The sequence below is a fragment of the Phascolarctos cinereus genome, unplaced genomic scaffold (assembly GCF_003287225.1).
Source record: "Phascolarctos cinereus isolate Bilbo 61053 unplaced genomic scaffold, phaCin_HiC Scaffold_2;HRSCAF=192, whole genome shotgun sequence".
In the NCBI taxonomy this organism is placed as follows: Eukaryota; Metazoa; Chordata; class Mammalia; order Diprotodontia; family Phascolarctidae; genus Phascolarctos; species Phascolarctos cinereus.
The window spans coordinates 111,437,375-111,461,701 of NW_027555625.1; the positions used below are offsets into that span (position 1 = coordinate 111,437,375).

The 24,327-nt window shown below is 36.8% G+C and overlaps 1 protein-coding gene across 3 annotated transcripts in view; it reads left to right on the forward strand.

Moving 5' to 3' along the window:
• COMMD1 (copper metabolism domain containing 1) overlaps positions 1–24,327 on the forward strand; it is a 240,780-nt gene that overhangs the window by 72,271 nt on the left and 144,182 nt on the right. For all 3 annotated transcript variants that reach the window (XM_020985485.2, XM_078149537.1, XM_078149538.1), the window contains exon 2: positions 11,779–12,060. In XM_020985485.2, coding sequence (XP_020841144.1) covers positions 11,779–12,060 — 282 coding nt within the window. The remainder of the gene's footprint in view (positions 1–11,778; positions 12,061–24,327) is intronic.

Below are 24,327 nucleotides of genomic sequence, written 5' to 3' on the forward strand. Positions count from 1 at the left end.
GCCTGGAACTCTCTCTTTCTTCATCTCCAACTCTTGGCTTCTTGACTTCCTTCAGGTCTTAGTTAAAAATCTCACCTTGTACAAGAAGCCTTTCCTGATTCCCCTTAATGCGAATGCCATTCTTCTTTTGATTATTTCCAATTTCTCCTTTGTGTGTGTGTGTACTTTGTATTTACATAATCATTTGTATGTTGTCTCTCCCCTTAGACTGTGAACTCCTTGGGAGGGACTGTTTTTTGCCTTTTTTTGTGTCCTGAGTGCTTAGCAGAGTGGTAGGCACCTAATAAGGGAGGCAGCTAGGTGGCTCAGCGGATAGAGCACTGGGCCTGGAGTCAGGAAGACCTGAGTTCAAATCCAGCCTCAAACACTTAACTAGCTCTGTGACCCTGGGCAAGTCACAGAGATTCTGTTTGCCTTAATCCACTGGAAAAGGAAATGGCAAACCACTCCAGTATCCTTGTCAAGAAGACCCCATGAACAACAATAAAAAGACACTTAATAAATGCTTGTTGACTGACATATAAAATTTCTAGATTTGAAAAGGACCTTATAGTTCATGTAGTCCAACTCCCTGCATAATAGATTTATTCTCTGTATTAATTAAATTCAGCAACCCTTTTTTTCTTTAAAAAAAGGAACATACTAAGTACATAGTACATATGTCAAATGCTAGGAAACATACAATGATGAATAAGACATGCTCCATAGTTCTCATGGAACATAACTGGGTAGTGTTGTGCCTGACAATGTAAGATACCTAGAAAAGCCCACTATAAAAGATATCACATATAAGCCCTCAGAAATAGAATCTGTAGATGTTCAGCACCAGGCATGTTATCTATATCAATATCACGAATCCCGTGTAGCCATTGTTGAATCAGGAGGAAGCTTTATTAATGACCTGGTAAGGCAGGGTGTCCTGCATGTGTGAGAGCACACATATGAGAACACATGTATGGACAAATTCACACCTTTTTATTCCCTATTCCCCATTTGAATTTCCTTCCCCTGTTTCCCCATTCGCTGGGTGCTATAGAAGTTACAGCCTATCCAAAGTGCCTAATTTCCCCACTTGAGTCTCCGCCCCTAATTACATCTCTCACTCCCCACAGTTCAGGGACCTGGCCCTTGAGAAAACCCCTTTTGATGTTAATCTATACCTAACCTCAGAACTGGTTTCCCCTCCTGTTAGTCTGTTCACCATCAACAGTGTTTTCTTATTCTAATATAACTCCCTTTGTTCAACTTCCACCTAGCCCCAGACTGCATTCCATGAGGTTTCCACTTGGCTTTTTGTGGAAATTTAAAAAATAAAATAAAATAAAAAAAACAACTATTTCTCTGACTCCAACCTCTGACTAAGTGATATACAGAAGCAACATCCATCTATTCCACAAGGAAGAAGGGTAAAAGTACACAAAAGAATGATCTTAGTTGGTTGCACCTACTGGCCTCATAGATTTGTGTGAATTTTAGGTCTAGCTGTGACATACCTGCTACTCCCTCTGGTATCTGACTTAATAATGTATCTATAAGTTTTCTATTTCTCCCTTATTTTCAGGTCAAAGCCCTCTTGATCAAATTTATAAATTGGCCTCCAGGAAAATACATTCTTCATGGTCTTCATTAGATACACTTGATTCCTACCCAACAGCTCATAATTCCCATGTCTTAAACTAGGGTCCAGAAAAACAAATCCCATTTTCAACTCTCATCCTCCAAGCCAGCTATTCTTTAATATCTCTTTCTCAGCTCCCTTCTTTTAGCCAGATAAAATGCAATTTGTCCTCCTTTATCCTCCTTGTTTTCCCTTAACTGGAAGCGTTGCTGAAAGTACCATCTGTCCTGAGTACTTCAATTTTCTAACTATACGGTATTCTTATAAAGGAAAGTGCCTAAAGAAACTGATATGCCTGCACAGGGAGCTCTTTGTGCTAAACTTTTTAAAGAAAGAAAATTAACATGCATTTATTAAGCACCTACTATGTGCTAGGCACTGTGCCAGTTGGTCAGTTAGTAAGCATTTATTAGGTGATTACTGTGTGTTGTGCACTGTGCTAAACACTGAAAATACAAATACAAGCAAAAAGGAAGGCAGTCCCTACCCTCAAGGAGCTTATATCCTAATGGGGGAAGACAACACATATGAGGAAGCTGAAAGTGGGAGGAGGTGTTAGACACTGGTAATACAAACACAATGAATGAAACAATCCCTTATTCTCAAGCAATTTACATTCTAAACAAGGAAAACAAGAAGTACATATATAAGTACATATAGGATACGTAGAAAGCAAATAAATACAAATAAAGAGCTTACTATAGAGTATTTGGGGCAGGAAGGCTTTAGCAGTTGAAGGAAGGGGGAAATCAGAGAAGACTTTGTGTAGAAGCTAGTATTTGACTTGCATCTTGGAGAAAGAGAGTAATTCTTTAAATTGAAGTGAAGGGGTGTGTTCTAGGAAACTAGAGATGGCCAATGCAAAAGCAAAAAGACAGAGATGGAGGATCATGTGTGAGGAACAGAGAGAAAGCCAGTTTGGCTGGATCACAAAGGGCAGGAGAGGGAGTAATGTCCTGGAAAGATAGATTGAGATCCTATACAAGCCATCTGTATGGAGGACTGATTGGAGAGTGAAAGACTTTAGACAGGGGGATTAATAAGAGATCATTCCAATAATCTAGGCAAGAAGTAATGGGGGCCTAAGCTAACATAGCCATGGTGTTAGTAGAGAGAAGGGGTCAGAGGCAAGAGTTTTGTGGAGGTTTGGCAGGATCTGGCAACTGATTGTGGGATAAGGCAGACTGAGGGTAACACTGAGATAATGAACCGAGTATATTAGAAGAATGGTGGTGCTTGCAATAGAAACAGAGAAAATTGGAGGAAAGGAGGGTTTTGGGGAAAACATAATAAGTTCAACTGTGGACTTGGTTGGGTTTGGAATAGCTTTGGTACATTTAATTTGAAATGTCTATTAGGCCATTGGTGGTACTTGACTGAAACTCTGGAGAGACTGGGTTTAGAGGATATGTAGATGTGAGAGTAAGCTGTAGCATGCCCATTGGGCAGGCCCCAGTAAAACTGTGTTGGCAGATCAGCTAAACTAGGTTGAAGGTAAGCAATAGGCCTCAAATCTTTTGTGAGTTAGGGGGATGTGAAGCACATGAAGACTTCCGGGGGAGTGGGCATATGAGAACAATTTGTTCCATCATGAAGGTGGGTGAAACAGATACGGGTGCTCTTAGGGCTTGGTCAGACATCAAAGACACCAAGGGCATACACTGCATCACGAGCCATTGTGACTTGTCTTGACTTTTGTCTTGACACTGAACTCTAATGGCTCTGGAAGAGAGAGTGAAGCTGATGACTTTGTGCAGCTCTGCCTCACTCGAATCCAATTCACAGAGTTGAGACATCACCCCATGATGCCTTTGGCAGTCTGTGCAAAAGAAGAAGAACAACAGATCATTGGTCATCCGCATAAGGATAATAATGAAACCCCTGGGAGCTAATGAGATTAATCACCACCCAAGAGAGAGTGTAGACAAAAAAGAGGAAATCTGGGGCAGGTACTAATACTTCAGAATACCTATGATGTTATCAGTGAGGCTATTCTCTCCAATGGTGCAGATTGAAAGGTATCTGTTCCTTATTCTGAGCAATTTTTGTCTGTGTCTCCATGGAGGAGCTTTTCTTTGGGTTGTTTAGCATTCCTTAAGCACTATCAGTGTATTACTTGAATTTTTCATCCTTTATGTTTTGTTCTCATTAATTATCTAGTACATCTCTTGTAATCTGATGTTTTCTGAATGCCATCTTTTTTGCTATTCCTTAGCAAACAAGTCATTGTTGAGATTATGCTGCCTCAAGTTTTTCAGCATTCCAGTCCATCCTTCAGTCAGTTGCCAGAATGATTTTCCTAAACCATAAGTCTGACCATTCCATTTTCTCTCCTTAATAAACTCCTAGTGGCTCTTCATTGCTCCAGAGTCAAATAAAGTCCTTTGGCCTTAAAGCTCTTCACAACGTGGCTCCTTCTTACCTTTCCAATCTTCTTACATTGTCTTCCTCTACATTCCCTCTACAATCCAGCCACACTGCCTTAGTTGCTATTCCTCACACTGGATCTCAGTTTCCTATCTCCATGACTTTGCATTTCTTGTTTGTCATGTCTAGAATGCTCTCCCTCCTGACCCTGGACTCTTAGAATCCTTAGCATGATTCAAGTACCACCTCCTCCAAGAGGCCTTCCTGTTCCTCTCCCCTGCCCCCAGGTGCTACTATCATGTCCTCTAAGGTTACTTTCCATCTACTCTGTATTTATCTTGTTTGTTCTGATTTGTAAATGTTGTCTCCCTTGGGAGAATGTTAAGTTTCTTGAAGCCTGAGACAATTTTTGCCTTTTCTTTGTATCCCTGGTACTTAGCCTGACACATTGTAAATTTAAAGAATGCTTATTGAAGTCTGTCTTACTTATTTTTGTATTTCCTAGAGGGCTTAGCAGAGTGCATTGGCTTTAGTAGGTGTTTGATGAGCAAATGCTTGTTGAATGCATAGAGAAATTCATTCATATTTTTTAAAAATAATTTAATTTTTTTCCCAATTACATGTAAAAACAATTTTTAGCATTCAGTGTTTTTTTCTTTTTAAGTTTTGAGTTTCAAATTCTACCCCTTCCTTCCCTCCCCCTAAAACATTTCTATATTAGTCATTTTGTGTAGGGCAACTAGAAAACGAAAGAAAGAAGAAAAAAAGAAATAGAGAAAGAAGGAAAGCAAGTAAGCAAGTATGCTTTGGTGTATATTCAGACATCAGTACTTTCTCTGAGAGACTGACAGCATTTTTCATCATGAGTCCTTTGGGATTGTCTTTGATCATCCTATTGCTGAGAATAGCTAGTCATTTACAGTTATTCATCGTAAAATGTTGCTGTTACTATGTACATTATGTACAGTGTTTTCCTGGTTCTGCTCACTTCGCTTTGTATCAGTTCATGTAAGTCTTTCTATATTTTTCTGAAATCATCCTGCTTGTCATTTCTTATAGCACAATAATATTCCGTTACAGTCATGTACCACAACTTGTTCAGCCATTTCCCGATTGGGCATCTTCTCAACTTCCAGTTCTTAGCCACCACAAAAAGTGCTGCTATAAATATTTTTGTACAAATAGGCTATTTTTCTTTTTTTTTTTTTAATCTCTTTCACATACAGACCCAGTAGTAGTATTGCTGAACCAAAGGGTATACACAGTTTTATAGCCCTTTGGGTATAGTTCCAAATTGCTCTCTAGAAAAATTCATTCATGTTATAGGGAGGTACTGTTAGCCAATTTTTGTAGCTATCTAATGTATTGTAATGACTTCTTGCAACATGTTTTGTTTATCTCCCAATTAATACAATTGAAAATTTAACCATAGCTGCGGGTAGTTCCTCTGTCCTCCTTAATGTATATGATATAAAGATTAATTGATTTTAAAATTATGTCTTTGACCCTCCTTTTCTTTTTTTAAAATGCTTCATGTTTCTGAATTATTTTCCTTCACTTTAAAAAAATGTAAGTAATATCATGTTAGGGCTACCCCCCCATTGAATACTGTTGAGGAGCATGCTGAGGAGCATGGAAATCTGAGAATTAGGCTAGAGAGAAGGTAATTGCCATATGAATTTAGGTTAAATTCTCAAGAAAGGAATTGTAGCTTAGTGTCCCATTTGCTTATTTCATATTACTGGAGCTGAGAGTACGGTCAGGGGGACCTTATGCTTTGACATTAGGGAATAAATAAATGTGACATTTCACAAATTAACTATGAAAAGGTTAGTGAAAAAAGACAGAGGCTTCTCCCAAGTTGCCATTTTCTGGAGGAAGGAGGATATAGAGAGGAGAAGGGGAAGGTGTATGGGGGGTGGTCTGTTTTTCTTTTTGACAGAGGCCTGCTACTTTCTCTTTAGTTGGGGCAGAGAGTTGGGGCCTGGAAGACTGAAAGTTGGGTGGGCCACACCTGATCTCCAGTCTTGAGGGTGGGCTTCTAACCCAAGCAGAAGAAGTATTTGGTTAGACTAGTGGCAGACAGCAATGAAGGGTTCGAAGACTGACTTTCTTATGTTGAGGGAATGAAGTGATTTTGAAGAATAAGGAACTGCTGAGAAAACTGAAAGAAGATCCACTCTTACCTATAGATGTCTTCTAGTCTGTAAACATTTTTATCAATGTGTAAGATATGTCACCAACTTCCTCTACTTTGTATCACTCCAAGTCTTTTAGCAGGTGTGATAGATTTGTTTTATATTTTTCAATCAAATTCTTCTCCATTTCTGCCTTAAATTTTTAGCCTAATTTCCTTGCCTAATTTCTTTCAGGTTCTACACCTTTTTGTTTGTTTCATGGGTCCCTTTGGCAGCCTAGAGAAGCCTATGGAGTCCATAGAACAATTAAATTTTAAAAATAGATTTTATTTTTTTCTGCAATTACATTCTAAAATAGTTTTTTAAACTTTTTAAAAAGCTTCTAGTTCCAAATTTTATCCCTCTCTGCCCTTCCCCCTGCCTGAGACAGTAAGCAATTAGATATAGATTATACATGTGTAATCATGTAAAACATTTCCATATTAGTCCTTATGTACTAGAAGACTTGAATAAAAAAAAATAAAGAAAGTGAAAAATAGAATGCTTCAGTCTATATCCAAACAATCTCAATTCTTTCCCTGGAGTTGGATAGTATGCTTCACATCTTTTCCTTTGGAATTGTCTTAGATCATTGTGTTGCTGAGAATAGCTAAGTTATTCACAGTTCTTTATCATATAATATTGCTGTTACTATGTATGACATTTTCTTGGTTCTGTTCACTTTACATCAGTTCATGTAAGTCTTTCCAGGTTTTTCTAAAATCATCCTGCTTGTCATTTCTTATGGCACAATAATATTCCATTACAATTATATACCACAACTTGTTCAGCCATTCCTCAATTGATGGACATCCCTTGAATTTCCAATTCTTAGCCACCACAAAAAGGGCTGCTATAAATATTTTTGTACAAATAGGTCCTTTCCCCCCTTTTTTTTTATATCTTTGGGGTATAGACCTATTAGTGCTATTGCTGGATCAAAGGGTATGCAGTTTTATTGCCCTTTGGGTATAGTTCGAAATTGCTCTCCAGGATGATTGTATCAGTTCACAATGCTACCAACAGTGCATTAGTGTCCCAGTTTTCACATATCCCCTCCAATATTTGTCATTTCCCTTTCTTGCCGTATTAGCCAATCTGAGGTGGTACCTCAGAGTTGTTTTACTTTGCATTTCTCTAATCAGTAGTGATTTAGAGCATTTTTTCATTTGACTATAGATAGCTTTGATTTCTTTGTCTAAAAACCACTTAGAACAATATCTTTTAAATGCATAAAATAAAATACATAAGATTACAAAGAAAAGTTATATAGAAATGCAGTTACCAAAATGTTTCTTTAATATGTTACAGACCTCAGGATGAGAACTCTTATTATAGGCATGTCTGATGTGCAGCCCCTCCTCATCTCCACTTTTTTAGAATCCCTAGATTCCTTCAAAGCTCATCTTAGATGAAACTCATGCAAAGCCTATTTTGCTTCTTACTTTCTTCTTCCTCAAGCTATCTTGTACTCATGTATTTGTGTACCTCTTGTATTTTTCTTTTAGTAAAAAATGGGCATCTTGAGTAGGTTTGTTTTTGTCTTTGTATTTCCTTTTCAATGTCTTAAATATAATAAGTGTTTAAACAATATTTGTTGAATTGAATTTCTGGTCATCTTTATAAATTTGGATGAATTTAAGTAGCATATTCATGATGGAAACTAACCCAAACTGGGGGAGAATGTGACACTGAAGTTCATCAAAATATTTAGTGGTTCATTCATAGGGTATGACAAAAGAAAGTTCACTTTCATCATCATTTGAGAAGACTATATAGACAGGCTTTTGAGTTGCCACAGTATGTAGTAGAACAGGTTGCTAATGGAAATAATAAATATGACATGATGATATGTTATCCACCATATGCAAAGATGACTATATTCAGCATCATAGCCAGAAATTTTAGACCCCTCTGATAATTGCAAAATAAAACATTTCCTTTCAGCCTTCCTATAATGTAGCAGCTGTTTGAGTAATAGGGAGAGGAAAGGGAAAGATATTTGCATTTTCTCCATGTAAACCAAAGCAAGATTGATAACTGATCTTCAACAAGTGAGCAGAATGTTAGAACTTTAGCATTAGAAGGGATCTTGCTGGTCATTTAATTCAATCCCTTTATTTTACTAATAAAGAAAAAAGGCACAGGGTAAATGACTTGTCCGAAGTCATAGCTCTCTCTAGTTAATGAAAGAGCTGGGATTAGAACCTGGGTCTCCCAACTTTCTGTTTCCTACTCTTTTTATTGTACCACACCAACTTCATTTATCACAAAGACGCCATACTTCAGGAGGAAATGTTGCAGGTAGTTATGATATTTCACAAAACTGCTAGAATACCTCATGTAAGGACGCATTCTCAAAGTTTTACTATTTCTTTGATGGTTCAGCTGTTCCAAATGAGACTCATAATATTCCCAGTGCCTACCACTGTGGTTTGCATATAGGAGAAGTAAATACTTGTTAAATTTATTGATTACCTGTGTCTACTCAGGAGAGAATCAGGGATGGGATTAGAGAAGGGTTGTAAACTCAATGGTAGAATTGTGTGGCCTGGAATAGAGATAAAATGAGTCCATTCAGGTTGCAGATTGGAATACTTGCAGATTCTTAGAGGGCCCAAAATAAAGGGGCAAAATGAATGAAAATTGTAGGAGTTAAGCAAGGAAGTCTCTCCAGGATTCACCAAATGCAGTCAAGGACAAATGGCCTATCACTTTTATAAAATAGACCCTTTTTTTGAACAAACCAATAAAAAAAACCAAAAACAACCTAATGATGGTCTGCAAGTCTGTGCCTCTCCTCTCCCAAGAGAATCAAACATATCCTGTCCTTAGGTATCTTAGCAATAACCACTTTTCTCCTCCCATCATTACTCAAGAGACTTGAAGAACAAAACATAAGCACATAACCAAGGGGGAAAATTGTATCTCTTGCAGTTTAAAAGGCTTAGGTTGCAAAGACATTTTATTTTAGCATGCAAGCATAAGTGTATTTTATGAATATTGAAATATTTGACAATACCATAAATATTTACTGAATTAACAGAACCTTGAATTAGTAATAGCTAACATTTATAAAGCATATACCATGTCCCAGGCACTGTGGTACGTGCTTTACAACTATAATCTCATTTTATCCTTATGATAACCATGGGAGATAGATGCTATTATCCGCATGTTATGGTTGAGGAAACTGAGACAAACAGAGTAAGTTACCTAGGATCACACAGCTAGTAGGCTTTGAAGTTGGGTCTCTCTGAATGCAGACCTAGCATTGTATGACTTCCAGGTTGACTTTTGGGTATCTCATCAATCTCAGCCTTATGAGACTCAAATGAGGTAGTTAGAAAGGTGATTTTTATTTTTTATCATCCTTAAATTCCATGAAAACCTACTTTAATTCCTCAGTAGGGAATGGATGTAACCCTGGGTTCTCAAAGGCTATGCCATTGGAACATAAAATCTGGAAAATTTTATCGTCCTAGAAAGGCTTTGAGTATGTGTATCAGCAGTAGATCAATTCTGCTTTTCTAGGACTATCCTAGCTAAATATGGAAGGTTCATCACCAGTAGGCTAGCCTACTATAAATTTTTTGGCTGTGACAACCCATGAAACAACCAATGATATTGTTGGCAGTCATCTTTAGTGCAACCCTCTTGTCTCTGGGGACCAACCAGGAGTTTCCCATTTCATCTTATCAAGGTTCATATCCCTCAGCAAGGAGACAGAGTCTATGTTCAGCTTTATGGGAGGGGGAGGTACACCAGTTCATCAACTCAATGGTTCCCCTGATCACCCCTGCTACAAAATGCTTGTTGACTGATTACATTTCCTCCTATTAGGTTCAAACCAATGTTTTAGCCTATAGAAGTCTTTTTGTATCTTAAGTCCAAAATCTGTGTTAACTCTTCCACCTAGTTTTCATCATCAGTTAGTTTGATAAGTAAACCATTTTATATTATTATCAGTCATCAATAAAAATGTCAAATGGCCCAGGGGCAAAGAAGATTCTTAGGGTCCTGCACTCAAAACCTTCTTCCATTTGATATGGAACCATTTATATGACTCTTTGGGTCTGGCTGTGCATCCAGTTCTGAATTCAATGAACTAATCTAGTCTATATCTCTCTGTGTGGAAGCAACTGGCTGGTGAAGTAGATAGAATGTTGGGCTTGGATCAGGAAGATCCGAGTTTGAATCCTACCTCAGATACTTATTAGCTCTGTGATTCTGGGCATGTCATTTAACTTTACCCTATCTCTTCATCAGTAAAATGGGGGTAATGAAGCACCTACCCTACAAGGTTACCATGAGAATCAGATGAGATAACAGTTTTTGCAAGTTTGTATACCTTAAAGTACTATGTAAATACAAGTTATTATTATAAGAGATTTTGTGAAATGCTTTGACTTGACAGAGAGGTCATAGACTCAAGAGATAGAATAAGACATGTTTTCAGACATGACCAATGTGGAATTTTGTTCTGTTTTATCAGGCATATTTGTTTTGGTTTTATTTTTCATTTTTCAGTAGGGTGGATAAGAGGGAGAGGGAGGCTAGGGATAGAATAGTAAAAAAAAAAGTAAGGAAAAGGATGAAAAAGGGATCACTAAAGCATTTTTTAAAAATTCACAGAAAAGACGAGAAGGAAGGCCAGAAAGAATCACAAATAGGACTGATTTGGAAGTTGCATATTAAATTTATTATGTACTTGTTTTTTAATAAAGCAATCTGTAATATATTCAGTTTCGTGCATAATTCTCTTTTTCTAATCTACTATGAATGTTGCAACAGTAATTTATTTAGCATTTGTTAAGCTTGGGTTACAAAAATAACTCCTTATAAAATATTTATTTATTTGTTTGTTTTTAGTTTGCAGCATTCACTTTAATAAGATTTTGAGTTTTTAATTTTCTCCACCTCCTTCCCTTTTCCTCTCCTCAAGATGGAGTGCAATCTATATAGGCCAATACATGTACAATCATGTTAAAAATATTTCCACATTAGTCATGTTGTAAAGAAGAATTAGAACGAAAGCGAAAAACCATGAGAAAGAAAAAAACAGAAAGAAAAAAAAAAGGAAAAATAATATATTTCAATCTGCATTCAGGCTCCATAGTTTTTTCTCTGGATGTGGATAGCATTTTCCATCATGAGTCTTTTGGAATTGTCTTAGATCAACAAATATTATTTTGAAAAATACAATTTAACTCAACCTTATCTACAGCATTTCCCTGGACTACTAGCCTAATAAACTTGTCCCCAAAATGGAAATGACATTAGTTTGTCATGACCTGTTTTTATTGAAGTCTTATTGACCCTGAGATCATTGCTTCCTTTTCTAGATGGTTTTAGCTGTTCTTCTAATTCTACAAATTTGCCAGGAATCAACACTTACACGCTATCAAACATAAGCAAGACATTTGATTTCTTAAGAGTCTCAGTTTCTTCAAATGTAAAGTAGGAATAATAATCCCTTCACTACTTACCTCATAGGATTGACATGAGAAAAATTTGGTTCTAAATACGTGTGAATATTATTATTATTATTATTTTTATTCAGTTTGCCAAATGATTAATACTTCTTTTTTTTGCCCTTCTTTTTTATCTTTCTAGTCTATTGCATCTGCAGACATGGATTTCAACCAATTAGAGGCATTCCTGACTGCTCAGACCAAAAAACAAGGTGGAATTACAGCTGATCAAGCAGCAGTCATTTCCAAATTCTGGAAAAACCACAAGACAAAAATCAAGGAGAGTCTAATCAATCAAAGTCGATGGGAAAACAGTCTGAAAGCCATGAATTGGAGAGTAGATTTGAAGTCTCAGTCAAAACATCTTGACCAAATTAATGCTCCTGTTGCTATTGTGGAACTAGAACTGGGGAAAAGTGGACAGGTAAGTTAAACTTTAATATTTCATTTTAGAAACTGTGGATTTGTTATTTTCGTTATTATTTATGCTAGAATACCTTGTAGCACATAAGTTAATTTTGAGTAGTAATTGTCTTTGGCACCATCTGCCTTCTATGAATATTTAGAAATAATATCAAAAGATCCTATTTCCTATCGCCCTTATGTTAGTCAGTTTCCTGAGAATGTGGATGTCACTGTATTGTGGGAGGAGTCTGTAACCTAGACTAAGGGTGGTGGGAGCTGGCCAACACAAACAGAATGTGCCCAAGTTTTGATTGAAAAAATGCAAAAGATCTGCCTCTAAATGAATTTTAGGTAGATCTCAGAATTCTTGGCAGTGTTTCAGAATCTCAAAATCTCTGTGATTGGGATAATAAATAAAGATTACGAATTATGGTTTAGAGAAAAGAACTCTCTTACCTATTTATTTTCACAGTCCAAGCCAGTTTGAAGAAGCGATGTCAAACCTCCTAGTCTTGAAATTTCTGAATTTAGATTCTTTGCATTATGCCCTAGATAGTCTTTGGTTCAATTGTGTCAGCTTTCAATCATGTTCACTGAAAAAAAGCCATATTTTTCTCCTTTTTAATGATCACGGCCCTATTAGACTACCTGATTCAGTCCTTTTAACCACCATCCCAATACCTTTCAGAATCATTTGGTTTTGTACTGCATATGAATTTCCAGATCAGGCCTTTATTAACTTGGTTTATGTATTTGTGTGTATGAAAAGAGAACTTATAATTAGATCTAGAAAGCCCAGATTATTGAATAACCTAATCAAGTTTTTTATAATATGAAATTATTAAGATAAATAATCAAATATGTACTCCCAGTACATCATGATGTGGATTTTATCTTTTTGCCCCCATTAGGACAGTATCTTTAATTAGATTTTCTTTTATGCTTCCTTTGTGCACTCTTTCCTTTAAACTTTTGGTGAACATTCTATAATTGTATTGCAATATTTGCCATTCTGTTGTGGTGTTGGTTTTAGTGAAAAAAAAATACTGTTGTGAAAATTCTGTTTGTACAGAGGCAGTGGGATGCAGTGGATAGAGAGCTGGTCTCAGAGTTTAGAATACCTGGTGGATTCAAGTTCTGCCTCTAAAACATCTAAGCTCTGTGACCCTGGGCAGGTCACTTGACCTTCCAATGCCACAGGCAACTCTCTAAACCTCTTAGTTGAAGAGCAGGTGCCTATAGTCTGCATAAGTAGAGGGGATTTCCTCTTTGGGAGTTCACTGTACCAACAAAATCATAGGTCCAGTCCCCTATTCTGTACCTTCCTCCTCCAAATTCTTTTCTAAAAAAAGTGTTCTGTGGACATTTTATTCATTTGTTTTATGCACAAATAGGAAAAAATTTGTTATTAACTCAATGATGAATTATTATTTTTTATTTAGTTCATTTGATCCCTCTATATATGTGACAGTTGTATTGTGAAATTGATGTCAGTACTTTATTGGTTTAAAATGTATGAACTGGAAAGCTCAGGAGGTTGTTATATGAACCCAAATTCAGGCAGTTTATTTTAACCACTCACTAGGATGAGATCTCAACATAACGTAAATTAGCCTTTTTCTGAAATTGCAAATAGATCTGCAGGTTTTATCACTTTGTGCCTTTGTGGGTTAGATTTTTTTGTTTGTTTGTTTAGGGAGTAGGAAATTATACAGGATTTAGGGTATAAGGACTTCCATAGCCTCACTGCCCTGCTCAGATCTCCTGAGTCATCATCAAAGCAGGGCCTGCAGTCACCTGCTAGCTGGCAGTTTGAATATCAGCAAACCTCTAATTCCCTAGTGTTTCCCCACAGCATGAATCAGCACCAGTCTCCTTAATTTTGACCTGCATATCAGGTCCAGACTCCTCACTCTCTCCCCAATGCCTGGTCTTGCTTGACCCCTATAAGAACCCTCTAACAACCCATTGAGCTTTATCAGTTTGGGTGGCCATTCTGTCCAGGATCGTTGAAGACCTGACTTCTTTCTATCCTCCCCAACTGTCCCTTCTTTAGCATGATTATTTCTTATCAATAAAGGTATTTTGCTTTGTTTTCTTTATTCTAGTTCCTATCTTGTGTTTACTTCAACAAATACTTCTTGAGCACCTACTATGTGCCAGGTGGTGGTTGTGCAGGAGAGTTAAAAGACAAAAAACAAAACCATTCTTGCCGACAAGGAGATGACTGTTAAGAGGATCTTTTGTTGCTTAATTTTACTTTCAGTGAAATATCAGTATCAACTTTGGTTTTCCATTTTTGACCACCAAAATTCTCTTAATTATCTTTTTGATTTTACCAGTTTTACAATTAGATAAATTTGGAACTTGTTAAATAACTAGATCCAAAGAATAGTCACCGATGATCTGATAACATCTTAGAGAAAATTCTAGTGGAGTACTTCAAGGCTCTATCCTTGGCCTTATCCTACATAACATTTTTATCAAGGACCAATGGAAGATGTAGTTGGTATGCTTGTCAAGTTTAGGGATGACATAGAGGTGAAAGGGTTAACTAAGACACTGTCAGTCAACTAGCATTTATTGTGTATCTACTCTGTGCTAAACTGTGTTCTCAAGGAACTCTGTCTAATTGGAGAGACAGTACATAACTTCGTACAAACAAGATAAATTTGGGGTAAGCCACAGAGGGAGGGCACTAGAACATTAAGGAGGACTGGAAAAGGCTTCTTGCAGGTCAGACTTTAGTTGAGACTTCAAGGAAGACAGGGAGGCCAAAAGTCAAAGATGAGCAGGGAGAGTTCCCAGTGTGGGGGGCAGCCAGTGATAATGCCCCGTGAGGAGATGGAGTGTTTTGTTGGAGGAATAGCAAAGGGGCCAGAATCAGTGGATCAGACAGTATGTGGGAGGTGCAAGGAATAAGAAGACTGGAAAGATGAATGGGTCAGGTTATGAAACAGAGGATATAGCATTTGATACTGGAGGTGATAGGGAGCCATTTGGGTTTATTGAGTTAGGGGTTATGGCAGGCAGACTCACCAACAGGCTATTATAGTAGCCCAGGCATGAGGTGATAAGAGCCTGTACCAATATGGTGGTTGTGTTAAAGGAGAGAAGGGGGTATATTTATTTGAGAGCTATTTTGAAGATAAAATTCATTTCCCATTAGTTTGCACTCCTCAGACTGGATTCTACCATATTCCCAGGAAACCTCATCATCAGAATACTCATCATCCTGTGACATTGCCTCAGGTTTGTTACTCACACCTCATCAGTACTCTCAGTAGTACCCTTTGCCCCTCTGATTGGAGGGCTGAAAGATGGAACAAAGAACTCCTCCCAAAGCTTGCATTTAAAGAGGGCTTGGAGGTCAGTCATCTCTTCATTTCCCACCAGCTTGTACTACTTGGACTGGACTCTACCATGCCCCTGTGTTGGGTCCTTTCTCCACCTCTTCCCCCAAATTCTTCCCCAGCTCCCTCCCCCCCCTCCCATAGCTTCTTTTTGCATGTTATCTTTCCCCATTAGATTGTAAACCCCTTGAGGGCAGGAGCCATCTTTTTTTTTTCTTCCATATTTATATCTCCAGAACAGTACCTGGCACATAAGTAAGTAATGTTTATTTGCTGTCTGCCTTCTTCACCTCCCAATCTTACCAGATTTCTCCATAAAAGCATCAGCTGTTGATCCTGGCTGAAACTAATGGTCTTAGCAACTGCTTCTACTTCATGTGTCACGTGTAAAGGTAGCAGTGCCAAACTCAAATAGAAACTGGGGTCACTAAATCTTACATATGGATCCCTGTGGGCCACATATTGACTTAGAAAAGCACATATTAATATTAACTATGTTTTACGTATTTCTTTTTATTTTGTTAAGTATTTCTCAGTTACATTTTAATCTGATTTGTCTTGTACCTGAGAGAGAGTGTCGTGCTTTGCTGTGTGTTTGACACGTGTTTATGGGAAGAGAATGCGAAGGTTGGACCAGATACCATGTGCCCCAACTGTGTGACTTCTTCCCTTCCAGGTGGAGGGCCTACCCCAACCACGTGCCCCTCAGGCTCTTTCCTATAGTGTGGGAGGGAAATTGCCATCTCACTTGAACTAAATTTAAGACAGAAGGGTTATTTTGTATTTGGTTGGTAAAGCTAAGAGACAGTAATACCTAATTGTTGAGGGGGATCTATGGCTCAAAGCTGCCCTGGAAAATTCCCTTCCTGCCACTCTATTTGGATATGAAACAAATGGCTCTTAGGATTATTATTTGAAAGGGATTGTGCCTTTCCATTATAGTAGCATACAATTAAATAAGCTTTTTGCTTAAAAAAAATTGTACTCTGCTTGAGAGGCATCTTGACACAGTTGATAGAAAGCTGGTTTTGGAGTCAGGAAAACCTGCTTTCAAAACCTGCCTCTGAAATGAACCAGCTATGGCCTTGAGCAAGTATGGCATTCTTTAACTTCTCAGTGCCCCAGGTGATTCTGATCCACCTCGGAGGGAGTTTTCCACACACCAATTAAATCACCGATTTAGAACAAAACAAAAACAAAAGCTCTGTTTAAGACAACATTAGGGGTGTCAGGAAGTAATATGACCTACTTTCTTTGGAAAATGCCCCACTGATCCAGAATCGTGGGAATTTGCAGAGAGTGCTTTGTGGATATTATAAATTATTTCATTTTTTTCTCACAACAACCCTGGGAAGTAGGTGCTGTTATTATCCTCATTTTAAAGAAGATGAAACTGAGGCAGATACAAGTGAAGGGACTTTGCTCAAGATCGAAAAGCTGGGAAAGGCCTGAGGCCAGATTTGAACTTAGATTTTCTAAGCTCTAAGTCTAGTGCTCTATCTGCTGCTGTACGTAGCAGGAAGAACAGTAAAATTTGTATTGCTTTGTTTGGTAGACTAGAAAGCTGTTGATTTACCCATAGCCAAAACATAAGGTTTTTGTGTTCTAACACTTGTTTCAACTTACAATCACAAGGTATATATTTAGATGTAGTAGGATCAAAGGTATTATATTTGTCTGAATGGCATTGGGTTCTTTAACCATTCATATTTAGAAATATTTAAGTTTTTAAAATAAAATGAGAATTTCTTTTGCAGATGAGTCAAATGACTAATAAAGAATTCTTTATTTCTGCATGATAGGTTTTTTTAAAATTAGTGAGTATCTAAAATACTATTTTGTAAACTTATTACCCGTTGCCCTAATGTTTTTTATTTTTTATCTTAAAATTATGAACATAAACACTAAGCATTTCTGTATACAAAGTAGAAGAGAAAAAGAGCAATGTATGTGAAACCGAAATATATTCTTTACAGCTTGTATTTCTTTTAAAATGTATAATAGATTCAATATGTAACTTGCAAAGCTGTCTTGCTTCTGAATTTCTTTCTGGCCTTTCTTTTGTTTTCTTCTGTAAACTTTTCTTTTAAAACTTTAGTCATTTCTCTTACTCTTCCCACCATCATTCCATCCCCACCCCCCTCTCTCTTATATTGACCCTCCCTTGTCTTTCCTTCTACCCCACCTCCAGTGGAAAAAGAAGAGAAATCGTTGTAACAAATATTGGTAGTTAAGCAAAACAAATTCCCACATTGGTTTGAACATGTATTTTATTTTGCATCTTGAGGCCCTCACCTCTGGTTTGTCATTATACTGACCAACATGCTTCTAACTATTTCACGAATACATTCACTTTATCTCTATATCAGAGTATGAATTTGAGGGGCTTGAACTGATATATTTGGAGTATTCCATTTTTTAAAAAATAGCCACTGCACATGCAAGTTTCAGGAGGAAATTTTGTTATCAAATACATTTGCTTCGTCTTTATTTATTTTCACTATGGTAGATGCCAGTCTCTTCTTTTCAATCTCCCTTTGAAGAACGTTGGCTCAAAAAAGCCAGCATGCTACTCAACTGTGTAGGTGTATAGGTACGCCCTGTCTTCTGCCTCACATTGTCACACCATTTTATAGGCAGCTTTCCTTTTAATGGACTGTTTTTTTTTAATAAAATTTATTATCCTTTTAACAACTTGCAAAACTGGTATAGTTCTTCATGCAAACAATTAATTGTTTATGAAATGTATAATTCTTACAAATTGCATGAGGGACAATTTAAAATAGAATTTGTAGACGTGTATTTCATCCTGGGTTTGACTGAATTCAGTGAGTGTAGAGTCTGATAAAATTCTCCTGTATTATTTAATTTTCATTTAAATGATATGTACATTAATTTCATTTTTAAAACTCTGTCATTTAAGTTAAAGATTTTTCTTGATTGCCCTCAGTAGGTTTACGAAGTAATAAATGTGGCCCAATTTCTATTTCAGCATCATATCATATAGATGTAATCAAATGAACATCTTTTTTATATATTTTTATTTATTTCATTAATTGTTTTCCAATTACATGTAAAAATGTTTTGTCAATCATTTAAAAAATTTTGTGTTTTAAATTCTCTTTCTCCCTTCCACCGCTTCCCTGTCCTTGAGAAGGCAAGCAATTTGATATCAATTATAATGTCCATGCAAAACATTTCCATATTAGCCATTGAACATCTTTGTTTTTCTTGAATGTCATAGTAGTCACACTTGTTGTTCTGCCCATCCCTTGTGAAAGGAAGGTTAAGTTGGATTTCCTGTGGCGGGAAATCAGCAGGATCTGCCATATGGCCAAGTCCACTTGTTTCTTACTCGTTAGTAATTCAGGAGAACTCATGATTTTATCTACTTGGGTATTATCTCCAAGATATTTTTATGTTTTGTTTTGTTTTTTAATGTGTATTAGGGAGCTGCTGGATCTAAGGTATATATTGCCACTTACCCAGGCCTTCTTATCATGTGTGACTCTTGTCCAGTTCTTTCTATAACCCTCCTTTTCTCCCTTACTTCTTTCCACCCTCCCTCCTTCTCTTCTTTTCCCCTGTCCCCTTATTTTATTCAGGCTGGAAGTCTAGAAGCCATTCATGGGCCTGATCCCTTTACTGATTGCCACAGGACCTTAGATTTGCTCCATTTTCAAGCAGGGTAGGCTTGCCCTTTCTTGGGCAGCCCGGTAGCTACTTGTCCCTGGGGCTCACCATATTGGTATTGGACTTGGATGCCTAATTTTCTTAGGCTGCTACAGCTCAGAATTCCTAAGCTCACATGAACCACTAGCCTTAGCTTTCCTGGTAGCAGAGATTATTACAAGAACTCTGCATGGCTCATGATTTTCCATAATAGAATTCAATGTGTTACGAGCCTTCCTCAAAGTCTTTTAGCATTTTCTAGGTACTGGTGCATCACTTGGGTTGATCATATGTTATACTTTTTTTCAGTACCAGATTGGTGCATTTCCTTTTCCAGTCATTTTTCTAAATGACTTTTTATGCTATTTTTTTTGCATGTAAGCCATCATTAGTAATATTGTTCAGCCTATTTTCTGCCATCATGCTTCTTTCTACTAGCATTTGGTTTACCCTGTAATTTTGATTCTTCAGAAATTGTGGTATCCTGTGATTTATAGTCACATAATATATATCATTGAAAAAATATTTATTTTAAAAAATAGGTGTGTGTGTGTGTGTGTGTGTATCTGTCTCTGGAAGCAATTTTGTAGTATTGAAAGCACTGTGCACTTTTACAAATGTAACCTAGCCTGCTGTCTTCTTTCTCAATTTGGGGTATAATTCATTGTTCATCTGCTTTCCTTGTCATATATGTTGTACAATATACTTATATATGTGTTTGTGTGTATACATATATACAAACATAATAAAACATGATATATACCTAATTATATAATATACGTGTATATGATATGTACTTCATGTACATAATATATACTTATATATGATATATTTTATACACATATATACACATGGATAGATATTATATATATACACAATTATATATAATATAGATTATAATTTTATATATATATATATTCCAAATGCATGAAGTGGATATGTATGCATATATATGTACACATGTGTGTATGTATACACACATATATGTATTCTTGGACAATGAATATACTATATGCATTTGTTTTTTCCTATGTGATATTAGATTAATATCTTTTGAATGATTGTGGTATGGATCTCATGCATGTGTGTGTGTGTGGTTTTTTTTTTGTAGGATCCTGGGATTTCAGGCAATCAGTACAATATTATACCCAAACCAGAATATCTAGCAGACTTCCCCATCTATAGTGAATCTCTCTTGCATCTACATTTTGCAGTGACTGTCCTCTGTGGCAGTGATGAAACCCCTTTGGCAAAAAGACGGTGCCCTACTTTGTGCCTTTCTGGATACTGATCATCTGAAGGTCCATGTAGCTGCATCTTTCAGCTAATTTCAGCCTGTTTACAGAAGGCACTTTGTTGGAGGAAAGCATTTAGGGCTGTGCTTTGCTCTAAGTCAAATGCTGTTTTATGATCCTCAAACAGTGTGCATAGTAAGGTCTTGTCTTAACAGAAAATAGTGTGTGTGGTGTGTTTTGTTTTGTTTTTTTTTGGTGGAAGCATCTCTCTTTAATACATGCAGCAGATCAATGGGAATGTATCTTCCTCTGTCTCTTTTGATGAGATTCAAGAAATATGTTATGGACATACGTATACCACATTTGTCAATGCTGAGTGCAAATGCCTCAGATGCTGTCTTTAAATAGATTACAGGCATCCAGTGGGTGTTCCTTACTCCCATTTTGATGTGTGCTCTCATGATTGATCTGTAGAATAATAATACTGATCACTTATGTTAGGATTATTTGGGCTGTCATATCCATAATTAGCTGTCTGCTTTGGTTTAATTTGGAAAACCGCAAAAAGGAATCTTTACATTTGGCGGGTAATGAAAATGCTTACTTCTAGAATAATTTCATTCCTAATATTAGAGAGGTGATTTTGAGGATGATAAGCCATTTAATTTTCTGTAGAAGGAGTTAGGTGGCACAGTGGATAGAGCACTGGGTCTGAAGTCAGGAAGATCTGAGTTCAAATCCAATGTCAGACACTTAGTAACTGTGTGATCTCAGGCAAGTTACTTAACCTCTCTCTCAGTTTCCTCAGCTCTAAAATGGGGATAAAATAGCACCTCCTTCACAGGGTTGTTTTGAGGATCAAAAGAGATAGTATTTGTAAAGTGCGAAGCTTAATAAATGCTTGTTTCCTTCCTTTCTAAGGCTTTTTAAAAAATGCTATTAAATATTTCAACTGTGCAAACAAGACTGTAACACAGTGAACTCCTAGTGTCCCAGTAATCTGCCAACATCTAGCCTCCAGTGTTAGGATTCTTTGTGATCACCTCCATTCAGCCTGGTCTGTTCCTTCGCTCTGCATGTTAGCTCCATTCTTGTGGACAGATGGAAGTTGTGAGAAAGAGCCAGGAATTATGTCCTTTTGAGAGCTTGGCAAGGGTTTTTGGTTGTAAGATCATTACACTAATCTTGAGCCCAGGGTAATGGGGTATTTTTTCCAGGGATGTTGAAGCTGCTTGTGTTTCTCTTGGTTTCTAGCTCTGTTGGCCAGCTGACTGTGGGCTTCTTTCCAGAAGGGCCACCCCTTTCACAATGAAGAAGAATGACAGAGGCTAATAAGCTTCTGTCCAAGGCCAAGTCTTAGTTCATTTGTTTGGGATTTTCAGGCATCTCAAAGAATTCGGGAACAAAAGAGGTAATTTCGAAATTGGGAGTTGACAGGTTTAAGATTTTATGTGTTCCTCACTTAATCAAACAGTGCATTGTGTAGCCAGTTAAAAGGAGCTCATTTCTGTCATCTAACAGACAGAAAACAAGGATAACTAGAGGAATTTCACTAAGTGTTGAGCTAAACTAATCTCATTGCTTTTTGTATTAGCTTGCTAGATCATGGAATGCTTTAGAACTAGTGTGTTTAGATTTCAATAAGGTATTTTATTTGGACAAGATTTTTTAGAAAGATGGACTGGAGGACAGTATAATTAGCTGCTTGACTGCAGCCTGGAGGAAAGTGTCTTGTGTTGTACCCCAGGGCTTTGTGACCTCTTCTTGGTCAACATTTTGTCAGTGACTTAGACGAGGAAAACATGCTTACCAAACTTTTAGATGGCATAAAGCTAAGAATAAATAGTAAATACATTTAGAATACATAATCAGGATTCAAAAAGGTCTTAACATGAAGGATGAGATGCAGCTTATAAGATGATATTTAATAGAGGTGCATGTAAAGGAATTCATTTACTTTCAGTATGAAGGATGAGATGCAACTTATAAGATGATATTTAATAGAGGTGCATGTAAAGGAATTCATTTACTTTCAGTAATTCAGTTGTACAACTCTTTGGTGGAGTTAAAACTATCTCAGTAGGAGTACATGTGAAAAACACCCAGGTGTTGACTGTAAGTTTGATCTTTTACTGTTTATAAAGTTCTTTGTGAATTAGGTATTATAATTATTTCCTACTCTATAGATGAGGAGTCTGAGACCCAGGAACATTGAATTCCCTAAGTTCACACATCTAACGAATGGCAGAATCTAGGAACTTGAGTCTAGGCCTCCCAGCTCCAGGTGCTCTGCACTTAATTCTTCCCCATGCTGCCTCTTAAAATTAAACAAACAAAAATCAACAGTCAATGTTCTAGTGATCTGGTCCTTTATCTCTTTGTATGCATGTCAGTATGTATAATGTGTGTATTTGCATTTATATGTGTGCACGCCTGGCCCGGGCTAACTTACACCTGAAGCATTATGCTCACTTTTGGGTATCACTTTTAAAAGTGGTATTAACAGAGGGCAAATAGGGAATCTGTGGTCTTGAGGTCACATGCAGCCTTTTAGGTCCTTGGGTACAGCCTTTTGACTGAGTCCAAGTTTTACAGAACAAATTCTTTTATTAAGGGGATTTAACCTGTGAAGTTTGGATTCAGTCAAAGGGCCACACTTGAGGACATAGAGGGCTGCATGTGGCCTTGAGGCTGCAGGTTCCTCACACCTAGGTTAGTTAATCTGGTGCAGTATCTCCTAAGGAATGGTTGAAAGAACTAGGGAATTTTTACCCTGGGGGGGAGGGGTAGGGAAAGAAGATTGAGAGTAAAGTACATGGTACTTACCTTAAAGTATTTTAAATTTTGTTTAAAACAATTTATATTTATTTTAAATATTTAATATAATGTATGAAAAGGGCATTAGGCTTACATTAGAGTTCTAGGGGAAAGAAATAGGATCAATGAATGGGAATTACAAGAAATTAGGTTTTGGCTAAATCTAACTTTTTAGTAGTTAGAGGAATTTAGAAACATGAGATGTGCAAGTAGAAGTATTCTAGGCACCAAGACACTAACCAAGTAATGAGAAGACAGGACCTTTATGTTTCCAGTGTCTACAGTGTAAATGAGGATGCGAAAATGTTGGAAAATCCTATTTCCTTCATAAAGCTGTATTTGACTGTGATTATTTTATCTAACCCCTAGTTCTCTTCACGTTATTGCACAAAAATCTGTGAGTACACAACTGTTGTATATACATATATGTTATGTATGTGTTATTCACACACACAACTATACATTATATATGGATGTGTATTATATGTAGTACATATTTTATATGCACATATCCATATCATACATACTTATATTTTATATTATATATATGTATTTATTTTACTTTTTGGCTTGGAGCCTACGTTTCTGTGTATTCTTGTTTTGTCTTTCATTTGTCCTATGTATATTTATGTTTATGACTGTTTTGATTGCTTACTAGGGGCAGTTAGGTGTCTCAGGGGATAGAGCATCAGGTCTGGAGTCAGAGAGATCTGAGTTCAAATATGGCCTCAGAAACTTATTAGTTGTGTGACCCTGGGCAAGTCATTTAACCTCTATTTATCTCAGTTTCTTCATCTGTAAAATGAGGATAATAATAATAATAATAATAACACTTACCTCCCAGAGTTATTGTGAGGATAAAATGAAATAATAATTATAAAGCAATTGGCACAATGCCTGGCATATAGTAAATGCTCTATAAATGTTGGTTATCATTATTATTATTATTATCATTTTAGTTATTGTAAGCTTCTAGAGTTCAAAAAGTACTGTAGTTGTGGGTTTATATTAGGGCTGAGTAGAAAGGAGTGAGGTTAGGAGGTAGTACTAAGAATTACAATAGCTCCCTTAGTTTCCTGTGTTCAGAGATTCACCAAACTTTTTTCAGGACTATAGTGTGCCCCTATTATGCATAAATTTTGTTTTGGCTCAAACTTGACTATGAGAAAATTCATTCAACCAAAATTGCTTTTCCCATGAAGTCATATA